Source organism: Athene cunicularia, assembly GCF_003259725.1.
Source record: "Athene cunicularia isolate RWA chromosome 8 unlocalized genomic scaffold, athCun1 chr8_part1, whole genome shotgun sequence".
Lineage (NCBI taxonomy): Eukaryota > Metazoa > Chordata > Aves > Strigiformes > Strigidae > Athene > Athene cunicularia.
In genome coordinates, this window is record NW_020799109.1 from 6,906,722 (window position 1) to 6,921,575 (window position 14,854).

Below are 14,854 nucleotides of genomic sequence, written 5' to 3' on the forward strand. Positions count from 1 at the left end.
GAACAGAGGGAAAAACGTTGCACCTTAGGAATCACTGGGAGTACAGGCTAGTCTCACACTGTGAATCAGGCCAGAGGGCCTCCCACTACCTTTTTTTTTGTGAAGCCCCTCTGTGTTAGCAGTTTCTTCACCCTCATCCCAATATTGGTGGTAGTTACTGTGTTATGGATTAGTGAAATCATCAAGTTACCAGTCATGCTCCAGCTGTTGCTGTCAACCCTGCTGGGAGATGGGCCAGATAAATTTTCTTTATTAAATAAGTTAAATTATTAATTTTAGTATCTCTATGGATCAGATCTTTTTCAGTCAGATTTTGTGTCCTGTGAGATAGCAAAAATCATGACAGAACTGGCAAATCAGCTAACATTTCTAAACCTGACAAAGCATCACTGCAGGAATAGATTATTTTTTTAAGTCAATGTGAAACCAACTAAAATACTTTCTTTGTACCTTTTGAAAAATACTCCTTTGTACCTAGCCATTAAATACTGGCATTAGACTCATCATGCGTTTTAGAATTAATTGTCTTGCATGGTGAGTTTGGTTTGTTGCTTTTTTTTTTTTTTCAGTTCTTGCAGTAAGCAGTCATCTAGTATCAAAACAACTTTGAATTCAGTATCCAAATTACTAGTGGTGAATTTATCGAGAGAGAGATACATATATATATCTTTTGGGTTTATATATTTTTTCTGTTAAGAGTAGAAGTCCTAAAGCTCGGATACTGAGAGCTGTGTTCCAAGTCTTCCAATAACTTGATCTGCACTCTCTGAGCAGCCACTTCACTTTAATCTTTTGGGTTCGCAGGCTGACAAGCTGGGTAGCACAGCAGATAAAGTCTTTGAACATTAGTTGTACAATGTTGTGAGACTTTATGATAAAAAAGTATCCTGTGGCATAGTTCTTGTCACACTCATTAATGAAACGTGTTAAACCAGTATTAATTATGTTATCAAAACACTTCTTCCCAGTCATTCCAACCTTCCTATGCTTTTTCCTTATTATTTTGTACCTTTTTCTTAGCCACAGACACTCTGTTAATTGCCAAAAGACCTAGAGTCTCCAGTTTTGGCTCTCCAGTAACTTGCTGTCACTTCCTCATGATGACTTAGTTTTTCTGCAGTTTGGTTTCTGTCCCTGTGAAGCGGGGATGACAGATGAACCTTTGCACAGGGACACTAACTTGTCAATGACTGAAATAACCTCCTGAGAAGGAGCTTCATGCGGATGTGAAGTGTCTTTCGCAAGTGAGCCAAACTGAGATAAACAGAGGTCTGAGTACATGCATGTAATAGAGCATTGCACATAGTTTAGCTTTCACAGCTTTTTCATTTTTCTGTATCTTAACTGCAGAATATAACCAGTTGTTTAAACTAAACATCAACCGAAATCACAGAGGTTTCCGACGAGCAATTCGGTCCAAAGGAATTAAGTTTGAAATATTTCATAAAGGGTAAGTCCACAGTTTTCTCCCCCCTCATTGCTTCTGTAGTAACAGTTCAAAAGAGTGTCGTAGCTGAAATTTATGAAGCACAATCTTTAAGCTAGCAGTAAAGAGTTGTGTAGTTCTCATGTTTGAGAACTCCTTTCAAAATGTGCCTGAGGTCTGTGTCTTCCCCTGTGGGGTGAAAAAAATGCAGAAGTTCAGTGAAGTTGATTCATAACTGGCAGATCATTTGGGGATTAGTATGTTAAGAGAAATTGGTGAGAGTGAGAAAGTAGTGATTCAGCTTCAAATTGTTTTGATTCTTATCCAATTTTGTTTTAGTCATCAGAACTAGAAGATTTAAATGTTATATGGGATTACTTTGTAGGATAATGAAGTACAAGTGGCAGCAAAACATTAACGGCGGTAAAGCAGATGACAGATGATGGCAGAACTGGTGTTATGTTTTTGTACTTATCTTCATTATGAGGATCTTACAATATTTACTGAATGCTGCTAGAAAACTGTTAGACTATCTTGAAAGAGACAGGCTCCCCTCATCTCAGAGATCAAGATGATGAGATGGATGTTAACAATTGGTAATGTTCAGGGAAATCGTCCTACGTCTAAGCTCGTTACTGATTTATTCAAAATTGGAGTGGCCTATATTCACTAATCCCTGCGCTGGTTGTGATCCATGTCTTGGATGGGATGTTAGATAACCTGGTTTTGTTGTGGTGGCTCTTTGTGCTATTCTTTATTTCTATTACTGGAGATGTGCAGAAGTGATCCATAGGTTCTCCAAGATGGTTTTCATGTTGTAGGTGTTTTAATTTGTGAGCTAAAGTCCCGTTGTTTTTACTCCAGATCTTCCATTTGCATTTTTGTTGAAGCAAAAGCTGATTTTTCTCTGTCAATCCTGACTGCTCCACTGCTCTGTTGTTCAAGATTTTATCAATAGCGATCTTGCCTTTTTTACATAGAGCTGTTAAGTGTTTACATTTGTTCAAAACATTTTTCCCTATCTTTTGTATACCATTGCACATACAGGGCATATCCTGTTCTCTTACCAGCTGGAACTGTGCTTGTTTTTAAGGTCTGAGCTCAGGCTTAAGTTCACCCATTGGGAAGCACTTTTGAGTGATTCATGAGTTGTATGCCAGCTCCAGATTGTCCTTTGAAGCCTTTTTGAAGATTAGCAAAAAAATTTGTGTGGGTTCTCGCTCTTCAGGTTCTCAGATTTTATTTTTTTTTCTTAGAACAGTAATCTAACAATTCAAAAATATGCTTGTATCTGGATCAGTGTAGAGGGGTGGCAGTTCCCCTGGGCAAATAGCAACAGGGAAAGAGGAAAAAGAAGAATACCCACTGATCACCTTCCCCCAGCCATCTCCTCAGGAGAGAGGATTAAGTGATCCAGGCTCTTTTCTATAGACTGTCTGCTCCCTGCTTGTCTTCAAGACTATAAATGAATAATACTTTCAGAAATGCTTGTAGATGTTGTAGTTTTGGTGTCTCTGATAGCTCTTTGACCATCTCCCAAGAATTATTTTCTCTCAGTGAGGAAAGGAGACTTGTTTCAGGTCATATATATTAAACTTCAGCTTAAAAAATGCTTCCAAGTAAAAACCCAGCAATGTATTTTTTCCAAAGGAGAAGTCTCTCAAACCTCTCCTCAAAGCTTCTGAAGATGAAAGGAGATTTCCCCAGAGCTGTTTCTGAAGCCATGGCCTAGAGCAAGTTCACATTCTTCACTGCAACCCCCCTAGAACTGATCAGAGATGAACCAGTCTTTACAGTATCTTGAATTATAAAATGGAAAAATGCTTTAAAAAAATCAGCTAGAAGAATTGCTGATTCTCTTTTTAAGTTGATGAACAAAGTGTCCAACATACTGCAGTACAATTATATAATCCTTCTTCGTTTTAAGGTGCTTGTGAAGGGAGTATTCTAGCATGCAAACTAATAAATTCTGAACTTTTCTAAAGGATTTTGTGAGTCTGCTGTAGTCTCATCAGCGGAGAATACAAAGATGAGAGTCTCAGCTTTGGAAGGCTTTCTGGCAACAAAATTCACAGGCATCACGTTTGGAGGCAGCGCTGTTGTCCCTTGAGGAGCTAGGGACATTGTTTTGCAATCTGTGTTGAGATGGACAAACTGACAAATGAGACGCAATTTCAACAACTGAGCAGGAGGCTTTCAATTCCTTTAGCAGCAGGTTTTTGGAAGAGATGTACTTTCTAACAGGGACTGGCTGCGTGTTCCAGTGCGTTCTGAGCGGTAGTGCTCTTGCACTCTTTATCCCATCTACAAGTGTCTGAGCTCCCTGCTGTGAGCTTGCTGCAGCCTGGGCTGATGGTGCCAGACCGTAGGTGCTATATGAGCCGTAGCACTCCTGACGTGATTTCTGACGGCACAAGGCAGGAAGTGAGGTTAAGGGCTGGGTGATGGGTTCCTTATGCTGTGGTTGATGTGAGCTATTTGGGGAATACACGAAGGAAGCAGTCGTTGGGGCGGTGCACGTGAGGAAGCAACCTCACTCCTTTTCCAGTCAGGGATTTTTAGACAATTGGGTCCACAGATGTTCACTTAGAAATTGTAGGCACTGATGGCAGCACCAGGTCTGTGTATTAATACACCAGTTAATGTTGCCACAGATGACATCATCAGGAGGCTCCATATAACAGCTCAGAGTTTTCATCACCTATGTTCAAGTCCAGCTTGATAATACTTTAATATCTCTTAATGGTAATAGGAAGAAGGGTGGATGTTTTGGGGTTTTTTTTGTGTGTTTGTCATGGTTGGTTTTCTTGCTTGATGTTTTTCCTAAATAGAAAGGTAGAAAAAAAGAAGCTTCTGAACTCTTGGCAGATTCCCTGTTTAAAATATGACAGGCATGGCTTGTTGGCTTTCCTACCTCCATACTCTGTAGATTTTCATTGTTTATCAAACCTTTTGGAGACTGATTCAGGGAAATGCTTGGGTGCAGGCAAAGAAATCCAGTGCTTTGAGCTGATCGCTCCCGTGGGATTAGTGTGTTTTAGTCTTAGCTGTTGCCTTTTGTAGGAGTTTGTCAGGATAAAGATTGCACCACCTGTCTCTGCTGAGGTAAAGATGGATCTCTTGCTGATAACACTCACTGTTAAGACAGGAGTGACTGTAGCAGAGAAGAGTTGATTGTTTTCCTCGCAGGATAAAAATGTACTGTGTTTAATTCAGCAGACTAGAAATTCTAAAATGATAGTTCTTTTACTGTTAAAACTACCGGTATGAAGGTGAATCAAAACAATAGCTGAAATGAAATGCTCTTACATGTTGAAATAGTGTTTTGATTTATCAAAATGAAACAGGATGATTCATGTGACTTTTTTTCCTTACAAGTAGTTTGTGAAAAACAGCATGTGCCTGCGAAATGTTTGTTTTGATGAGAGATGCAACTTCCTTGGGAAGTCTTTCAGCCTGCTTTGTTAAACAGCCTATTGCAGAGGATCACTGTCTGTCCTGGCTGGGAGGCCGTTCTTCCCTGTCGCCTGTGCAGGGACAAAAGCTGCTGCTATTCCAAGTGCTAGTTTAGTTGATTGTTTTTCTTCACTGTTGTTCTCATCTTTAATTTGGCTGCAAGAGAATAACTGAAAAATGAGTACTTCTGTTTCTTGTCCTTGTAGTCCTGTTCCCTAAGGGTTTCTCCCCTGCACCCTGGTTTGTAGGGTTCTAGTAGCACACCTCGATTAACCCTCCTGGGCATAGTGATGGTGCAAATAGCAATGACATTGTAGCTTGCTTTCTCTTTAATGTTCTGAAAAACCTTGCCCGTTCAGTTAAGGAAGATTTCTTTGCAACAGGTCTTTTTTCAGAAGTGACAAGCAGGTGGGGACTGCACACTTGAAACTGGAAAAGCTGGAATCAGAATGTGAAGTTAGAGAGATCATCGAGGTATGTTTTCTGGGTGAGGCATGTTCTTCTCGTAAGCAGTATTTGAACACAGAGGGAAAAGGAGTATTTGCTTTGCATAAATGTGTGTGTGTACAGGTGATAGTTTTGTACTGGATGAATTTGATAAACAGTGGGCTGTTCTTTATTTTATCATCTCTTGAAGCTTGTCTTAGCTGTGACCATTCTGGTACTGGGAACCTCTTGGGGATTCTCTTCTCTAAATTTTCTGAGTTTTCTTTGTCAGGACTAGAAATTCAGGTGATTCCCAAAGATACTTGTGTTGGTAGCTGACAGAAGAAAGGGTTAAGCAAAGGCTGACAGAGTGCGTGGAGAGCTGCCATCAGATCCAGAAGAGATCACTGCAGGGTGATCTCTGTCATCCTTTAGTCCTGGGGAAATGAAGTCACTGGGTGCCTGAGGCACTATAGTTTGACATTATCATTCCTATGTGCACTAACTGCTCTTCTTTTTGTGGTTCTTCCAGATTTTTGATGGTAGAAAGCCCACTGGAGGGAAACTGGAGGTAAAAGTGAGACTCAGGGAGCCTCTCAGTGGTCAAGATCTTCAAACAATTACAGAAAATTGGCTGGTCCTGGAACATTAGTTCTATCTGAGGTATGAATACTGCGTCTAAAGATGGTCTGGCCAGAACTTGACAGGGCTACAGATAAACTCTGCTTGAATAATGTCTTTTGTTGACTTTGACCTAATTACACAGCTCTGGCTTTGATCCCATTCATCTTTATATTTGTAGTGGGGAGTTGACATAATTTCAGAAATGAGGTTACAGGAGCTCTGATAATATATCAAAGATGCTGTTTCATGATCACTTGAAATACAGGGAGAGCTTGTACCTTTATTTAGAGTAATATTAAGAAAATAAGATGGATGAGTCCTTTCTGGGAGGTGGGGTGCTTTATGTGCATCCTTGTTGTTAGCAAGGACCCTTCTTCCCCTACCAGAAGCTAGAGAAGGGCATTTGTTTGTCCCTGCTTGACTTCATCTGAAAGGGAAACTGTTGGCAGTAGGCTTTCTCCTGGATACCTGAGACTTCTGGGCAGGGCGGAAGGGTACAGTTGAATACAGGCTCCCTGAAGGACTGTGCCTCCTGCCCACTGTGCTCCTCCCCAGAGGGGCTGTGTGGCAGAAAGAGGAAAAAGAGGAAAGCTTCCTCTCCCTGCCAGCCTCCATGGAGACTGCTTGGGTTTGGAGCTTGTCTTCCTTTCTCATATTCTGCTTTTTTAGGTATCACAAATTCTCCCTTCTTAAAAAAAAAAACAACCCAAAAGCAAATAAATACCAAAAATTCTGGTGTCTTCTTTTAAAGTGTTTTTCTACCTAAAGTTACTGAAAGACAAGTACCAGAAGTCCCTCTGCCTGTGGAATCCCCAGTTCAGCCTTTTATGTGTGTGTCTGATGTTTGAAAGAAATTCCCGTTAGCTGGACACAATCACTGATACCCTGGAACTTAGGTCCTTGCTTCTCCCACAGCTTCTGCTCATAAAACCTCGGAGCAGAGACCGACTCGCCAGGGACCGTCCCTTCCAGCCACAGGGCACTGCTGGCCGGGCTGTCCCTGTGTTGATCCTGGGGTGGCATGTAGAGCCTCCTCTTGGCCCAGGACCTCGCACAGAACAAACCTCACCTTTCCTCGTGGAAAATAGATGATATATAAGTACAAAGTTTTTAACCAGTAATCCCTCTTCCTTTGCTTGAGCTCCCCAGGTTTCTGTGCTCCCTCTTCCTTAGCACAATTTATAAGTGGCAGTTAAGCTGATGCTCGTCGGCTTCACAGTGACATCACCTGTTTGCCACACCTTTGCTTCCAAATTGTGTTAGATTTTACAGCTTGAGAGGGCTTGTTTCGGTACAGGGTCTGAATTTGTAACAGGAAAGGGACTGTTTGTCTAACGGGGAGTTCTTCCTCGCAGCCCAGGAGGTCAGTACGCTGCCCGTGACCTCTGCAGCTGGGCTCTGAGGGACGCATTCGATATATCTGAAGTGACAACCTGGCCTTGGGCCGTGACTGGACACCTGAGTGTTTTCAATCACTAGAGCTTAATAATTTTGCTCCATTGATTTTTTTTCTAGTTGACCATCCAGAAAATTCAAGTCAGTATTTTACATATAATGTGACCTTGAATTGTGAACATGTGCTAAGTGCTGCATCAAGTAATTTTGTTGTTGTTTGTTTTTCCCCAGCTCCATTGGAATGCTGAAAGATGTGGGATGAACGTATGTAGAAAGCTGCTGCTAGCTGCAAGCACCAAAGATGTTAAATGAATGCACTACTGAACCTAATGTCTATTTTGATAACAGCCATAGTGCTTATTAATAACTCTAAGGCAGATGTAAGGCTCTGGAAACTTGCTGCTGCAGGGGATTGTTACTAGTCTACACAAAATAGACAGAATTGCCTTAATGTGGGACTACTAATGTAGCACCAGGATGAATGTTACATTAACTATGCATAGCGCTGTGTGAAAAGTTTAGCCCCTTAAAAATTCCCTGAGGCACTGCAAAAACTTTTCAGTCAAGTCACAGGTAAGACCTTTACTAGAATTCATTTCTTCAAGTGTGTGAGCAGCCAGCGTGGTACAGTGAACAGTCTGCTACTGCTTTTTCTGTTCGCTCTTATCAAGGCCTGTTTGGGGTGGGCTTTTTTTTTTTTTTTTTTACTAGGCAGGCCACTGCAACAAAGTTTAGTGGGATGTTGCCTTTTGGAAGAAAAGAACACAAGACTTAGCAGCAGGCATTTACAGATCTGCTTTTATGTTCTGGCTACCAGCTGTCTGCCATGCTTGCTGCACTGCTTGTTCAGTGCAGCCCGGGTACTGTGCCTTCATCTTTTTTTTTTTTTCCTTTTTTTCCTTAAATTTAAAAAAAGGAGGAAAAAAAAAAAGTATGCTAGAGTCTGCTACTTCCCAAATGTTCCTTGTATTTTTACAAAAATAGGCTTTTACAGTTCTTCCAGGTGATGGGGAAAACAGCCACTCTTTGTCATGTAGAAAACGGGATGATGACTATTTTCAGGAATGCTTTTGATCAGCAGCATACGAAAAATGGTACCAAATATGTTTGTGTTTTTAAATCTCTGTGAGCTAACGGAAATGACTGATCTCAAAGGAGAGGATGTGCCGGCAAGGGGGAGTCGGAGGCTCCTGCACCAGCTGCTTGGGGAGGGCAAGGGTGTAGACAGGAGAGTCCAGACAAGTAAGGCAGTGCTGCCTCTGTCTTCCTGAGCAGATGAAGACAATACAGTGTTTAGTTTTTAATTTCAATAAATTTAATATACAAAACTACATGTTGAAAATAAAAATATAATATGCAGTTTTTTGCAGTGTTAACTAACTGAATTTTAAAAGTACATTTTTTTTTTTTTCTAAAACAAGTACTCATTTCTTAACAACATGGTAATTAAGGTCATTTAAAAGGCTATGGTTGAAGCAAACATGTCAGTCACCAGTTGATAGTGTTTTGCACAAACATAATCCAAACCTAAAAGACTTTTGGGGCAAAGAAAGAGAAGATAAAGATTTTTCACCTCTTTTACTGCATCATTAAGCATAACAATGCAACTAAAGTAACTGGAAAGCCGCTGCTGTGGCAAAGCTGGAGTGCAGGCTCTAGAAGGAAGATTATTACTTGGTTTATGGGACACTCTTCCAGCTACTGCATCGTGCCTACCACCGGGTAGTGCTGTGCTGTGTCCCAAGGGGTGCAAAAACAGCCTGCAGAGGGGGTCTGAAAGTAACCTTAGTCCTGCTCCGCTGCACAAAGATGTAGGAGGGCCAGTGAGTGTGTAACAGCTTAAGGTTTGTCCAGCGTGAACCATGAAGTAAAGCCGCATTCAGCCAGCCACCTCTTCCCCCAGGCCAGAGGTAAGTGCAGTAGTGAACTGCCTCCTGTGGGCCAGCTTTTATTTCTGGAGCTGGACCCCAGTTCTCTGCCCTGCCTTCTCCAAGGGTTGGGTGGTGACAGCTGGAAATTGGCAATATTGGATTTGTCAGACTTTGCTTTTTTTTTTTTTTTTTTTTTTCCCAGAAAGCAGTAGCCATTTATTCACAAATGCACTCTGTACAGAAACTGTGCTGTCTTTACATAAAATACATTGCTACGTGTACAGTACCTTTTCCTTTGCCCAGCTAATGCTGTGTATTTGTTTAAGAAATATGGCATCGGTCTCACAGCAGCCTTGCACTTTCCTTTAGATTTGAAAGGACGCCTGTTCCTCACCTACAGCAAAACCAAAATAATCCCCACTGTGTCCACCAGACCTGACTGCAGGGAGGGAGCATAGGCTGAGATACCATGTTCACCATCCAGCAGCCCCTCTCTTTTTCCAAATAAATTTTCTGTATTTTTCAATAATCTCAAGTTTCCAGGGAGGAGAAACCTTCACACCCCCCACACTCCCCCTTCCACCACCTCCCAGGAGCTGCTGTCCCTGGCTACAGCTAAACCTCCTAACCCCCTGCCTGCAGCTGGGTAGCAGCTTTCCAGGGAGACTCTAACAAGGTGGAAGCGCCTTTCCTTGGGCTGATTCTCAGCACCAGCATCACGCTGCCGTGGCAGACATGAGCAGCTGCTTTCCTTACTAACACCCTCTCAGGTGAGACCAGGAGCACTGGGCTAAGTGCAGCGTTTGGAGCTGACCAGAAAGCCTTTTTTTCAGCAGAACATGCAAAAACAGCCACTCGATACTTTTATCACAGGTAAGCTTTGACATGGTGCTGCTAATATGAAGTGCGAGCTGTCTGGTATTACATGACACTAGTGTTACACTACAGCATACAGCGAGGAGGAGACTTAAAGCTGCCCTGGGTGTTACTTTTCTTTAAAGCAGGACCTACTGGGGAAGAGGAATGAGATATAACTGCACTTTAGGGCTAACAGTTCCTCTGCTTCATACAGATTTGTAAACAAAGTGCAGACTAGCAGAGTTGTTCTAGAAGATTATAGAAATCTGCCGAGGTGACGGGTTTTTTTATAGTAGATAGAGGAGAAAAGTAAACTAGCCTATTACACACACAAAACTGGAGTCTACATAATACCGCTTTCAGAGAGATGCCTGCCCTTCTGCTCCCCTGGACGCATATACACATGGAGTAGTTATGGCTAGGTAATCTTCCCGTATCTCTCAAGGGCTACTCCAAACGTATTTCAACCAATTATCTGGTCAAAATAATGTAAACGTTACTTTTTAATGTCTACAGAATAACCACAAACGGCATTATGATGAGGTCAGAATGGAGGTCTTGATTGTTGTTTCTTACAATGTCCATCTACAAACAGTACAAGAGTGGAGTTTCACTTTTTATTTATGCCCCAGTGATCTTTGCACCCGTTTGAGCATTTAGAGTACATGACTGTAAGTCTTTAAACATGAGCATTTTTCTAAACAGTAACAGAAGTGTATTAGCTGCAAGGATAGCATAGCCATGTTGTAGTATAGAAGCTGCCCTGATCCTCTGGTTGTTGACAATGCATAGAAGATTTAGAATTATGGAACAACTGTCCCTCCCTCCCCTCCCCTCCTCCCTCCCCCAATAGTGTTAACAAAAGCTTAATTTTCCAGTTTTAAAGTGCAAATGATTCAGATACAACTGCTGCTGGAACAGGTCTGAACAGAAAATGAAGTCCTCTTATGAGATGTTTTCCAGAATATAAAAGATGAGCTCCATTATGACTGGCCCCTCACTCAACTGACAGGCCCCCCCATGAATCACTGGAACTAAGGCACTGTCCAGGTCATTCATGTATTGAGAGGGCAGGGGCTGTCCATTACTCCCAGCTTGATAACCAACCTAAAAAATACAAAGTAAGAGTGGGTTTTACAGCGAACAGGACACACAGCTGTGGCTCAGCGGGCGGTAGGGGAGGTGCTGTGCAGGAGGACGAGCTGTGTGAGGTGCCATGGCCTCTGGCCCGGGGAAGTTGGGCACTTGAACAGGACACAACAGGCACTCAGGCAGCTTTTCCCACTTGTTTTTGTTCTCTGTTTCCAGTGGCCACCTAGACAAAAGTAGCCCTTTTTTTTTTTTTTTTTTTTTTTATTACTGCTTTGTCGAAGCAGATCTTTCCAGGCAGCAGGAACCGCACCCTGCATTATCAGATTAAGTCATGCAGTATGTACAAGCTGGTTGATCCTGCCAACACACCCGCTCCGAGGCAAGGCCAGCTGTCCTGCCTCCAGCCCCTTCTCTGCTGGGAGCTTCTGCTGTAGAGCACCCTCGAGGGGACCTTCCATCTGTTTCTCTCCTCACGTGCAGTGTGAGCTTTTAAGAACAGCCATGCTTGTGAACAGTTTTATGCTGGCCCAAGGATATGTTTAATGGGCTCCTGGCTTTAACTGTGGGTGAAGAGGCCAGTTTAGGGTCTCCCTGGCGCACGTGGCAGGGCTGCAGCTCTTAGCTCTGACTACAGGGCAGGTGCTGCTGGTGGCACGGGGTGGGGGTGAGCCCAGCAGTGGCTGAGGCTCAGCACCAGCCTTCCAGCTCTAACAGATGGCCCAAAGCACCAAACAACAGTCAGCACTGCTAGAGAACATCTGATACTGGTACTTCATCAACCAAGAGAATGGATGAAGTGGGGCATTCCCGTTTTGGGGAACGAACGAACAAAGGAACAACCCCCAGGTTAAACCGAAACAAATTATTTAAGACTTACTTGATCTGAGTCAAGTGTAACACGCAGACCTAGCTTAGTCATTCCATCTTCTTTCAACAGTTTAAGATGAGGACAGAGAGCTAAACAGAAAGCCTTTGCCACGTTTTCAGTCAATCTGCTGTGATCGGCTGGGTCACTCAGACCATTATGTTGCTCATCATTTTCCAGAAAAAACACCTAAAAGTTAAGATATGATATTTGGCTTTTCTAGAAAATAAGGTTACTGAGATGCTGTTTAAACATTTTACAAATGAAGAGCTGGTCAGGGAAGACCAGCAAAAGACCCTGAAGACAAGCCACCTTCGGGGGGGGGGAAAGAAAATTTTAAAAACCTTCAAAAGAAAGATTTTATTAAATAGTCCTGCTCCCAAAAACCTTTCAGTTTTGGTCAAAAGCCTCATCATGGAAATTCACTATGGCGTACACATAGTTTTTAATTAAAACCTGTTTTTAAACAGATGTTACTTTCAGAAAATTCACATTTATAGTCGGAGCCATCCCCCACCTGAAGCTTTGTACTACTGCTGTTACTGAACTCATCTCTGTTGAGCCCAGCTGACCTGGGAAGAAAGGTTACTGAGGTGGCAAGCTGCAGCGTGAGTAACTTGGTTCCTCCCGGGCAGGTTAGGTGAAACACGTGAAGAAATCTTTCAACATTCGCATTTGTGTGCTGGCAGAGCCCCAGGTAGCATCAGCTATGCAAGCAGTTTCTGCAAGTGATTTATGCCACAGCACTTCCTATTTAACTTGCAACATTTTAGAGAAGGTGGCTCAAAATACCATCTTTTAAAAATAACTATTAAGATTTGTCTCCATTTAAAAAGGTAGATTTTAACACAAATGCAGATGAAGCCGTGGGTAACACAGTAAACAAGTATTTTTCTGGTTCCCCCCCCCACGTTCAACACCCGTATATGAGAAGGTGGGGGGCTGGCGCAGCCTGAGCTGCCCATCAGTGACAGGACATTGGATTCTGCACGATGCTGTACTGAATCTTTCCTTGCGGGTAGGAACGACAGTACAGGTTGGTTCTGGAGAATTTGCTGCTTTAATTTTAGTGAGTAGAGAGAGCAGGTAGAAAGAAGAATAGGCTGTAGCTGCAGTCCCAACATGCCAAGTGCTGGTTTATGTGCAGCTCAATTTGACTGACTCACCTCTGTCCACCGGATGACCTTTCCGTTTGCCTTGTACTCTGAGCCATGAAATATCTTCACGCTTGTTATAGACTCCATTGATTTGCCATCAATAGGGCTTACAACACTGTGAAACGGAGAGAAAAGGGTAAGCTCCAACTTAGCAGAAGACAGGAGCTGAGCAGAGACCATGGCAAAGCAGAACTACATGGGATCAAAGAGCAGCTCCTCTGCTACAACTGAATCCTCCAACTGCCTCGCTGCAGGTTTTTTCATAATTCATGAGTGTTCTGCAATTTGAACTATGACTACACAGCAAGTTACCACCTCGGCTTAATAGGGCACAGACCAAAATTAGCCCCAGAGGGAAACCCAAGGGCTTCTCTCAGAGTGCCAAAACCAGTGATCTTGAATGCAACTGCTAATTGTGACACTGGTGCTGTGCCTGGAGCTGCACAGTGAGCAGCCTTTCTGGAATGGGCTCCTGTGGGACTGAGCAGGAGGGACAGGCAGAGAGGCAGCACCCTCCCTTCCATCCCCTGCAGCTCCTACCCCAACACCCACCCTGGCAATATGCACAAACCAGGTGCAGGAAGGACCTTCCTGAAGGTGTTCAGCAAAGCTTCACACCAGAGCTGAGAGCTCGTAAGGTGCTAACGCAGCCATGAAGCGTTTCATACAGATTTCATTTTTATTCATTTGTAACCTCAGGGTAGGCCAGCAATACCTGAAACACAGCCCAGAATTTAATTACAGAACCTAAGACTGAGCCAGAGAGCCTGAAACTACAGAGTGAGCCTTCTTTCTAGATGCTGAGTCCTTAAACATTGTACCCATCATAACAGCACTTTACTGCCATAAATACTTAAGCTGCCATATACACCTATCTTTTGGCTTAACTATCAAAAGTCCAGATATACTCTTCATGTTCAGCAATTTTATTTCCAGCACTACTTAATGCAAACCAAGCACCAAGAGAGCAAAGTGACCACAATATGCAGGGTTCAGCACTGAGTGTTGGAGACAAATTAGTGGTTTCCAATAACTGGATATTAGCAATGGCAAGAAATCCATAGCATTGACAGCTTTCTAAATTGATGCCCCAAAGCTCTGGTATCTCAATCCCACGTTCATTACATTTAATTGCATCTTATCACTCAAAATAGAGGCACAGACTTCTCATTCCTATTGATAAAGACTCATGCAACTTACAAGATCAATTAAAAATTTTAACAAACTGTCACCATTCAATGTCAAGTGATTGCTCCTCTACTTACCCCTTACTAAAATTTTTATCATCTTCTACCCACTGAATATGAACGTGTTCCTGAGGATCTTCAGCATCTACTTTGCCACAAGTGATGGTGAAGTCTTTCATCTCTCTCAAGGCCTGCCTCAAAGAGTCCATGTTCTCAGCAGTTATCTGGACCATTACTCCATCTAGGGAATCAAGAAATCCTCATGAGCTAAGATAAGCCCCACTGAACAGAGCCTATATTAAAAAAAAAAACAAACCCCAAACATCCTTCCTCTTTTGCAACAGAAAGGTTAAACATCTATTTTGTGTCATGGGCAACAATGCTTCCTAACGCCGTTCCTGAACTCTCAGATTCCTAAGACGTAGCACTGAGGAGCACTGACTAGGGAAAAACACAAGGATAATGTCAAGTCCAATGCCCAGGTAAAGTCAGCTACA

The 14,854-nt window shown here is 42.6% G+C and overlaps 2 protein-coding genes across 5 annotated transcripts in view; one reads left to right on the forward strand and one right to left on the reverse strand.

The window, feature by feature from the left end:
• The window catches only part of CC2D1B (coiled-coil and C2 domain containing 1B), a 33,583-nt gene extending 25,552 nt beyond the window's left edge, over window positions 1–8,031 (forward strand). For both annotated transcript variants that reach the window (XM_026853449.1, XM_026853450.1), the window contains 4 exons: window positions 1,351–1,450; window positions 5,266–5,356; window positions 5,841–5,971; window positions 7,559–8,031. In XM_026853449.1, coding sequence (XP_026709250.1) covers window positions 1,351–1,450; window positions 5,266–5,356; window positions 5,841–5,960 — 311 coding nt within the window. In that variant the 3' untranslated portion in view covers window positions 5,961–5,971; window positions 7,559–8,031. The remainder of the gene's footprint in view (window positions 1–1,350; window positions 1,451–5,265; window positions 5,357–5,840; window positions 5,972–7,558) is intronic.
• Window positions 8,032–9,381: 1,350 nt separating this feature from the next.
• ZFYVE9 (zinc finger FYVE-type containing 9) overlaps window positions 9,382–14,854 on the reverse strand; it is a 50,228-nt gene continuing 44,755 nt past the window's right edge. For all 3 annotated transcript variants that reach the window (XM_026853447.1, XM_026853446.1, XM_026853448.1), the window contains 4 exons: window positions 14,436–14,598; window positions 13,180–13,285; window positions 12,026–12,202; window positions 9,382–11,163 (listed from right to left, as the gene is read on the reverse strand). In XM_026853447.1, coding sequence (XP_026709248.1) covers window positions 11,002–11,163; window positions 12,026–12,202; window positions 13,180–13,285; window positions 14,436–14,598 — 608 coding nt within the window. In that variant the 3' untranslated portion in view covers window positions 9,382–11,001. The remainder of the gene's footprint in view (window positions 11,164–12,025; window positions 12,203–13,179; window positions 13,286–14,435; window positions 14,599–14,854) is intronic.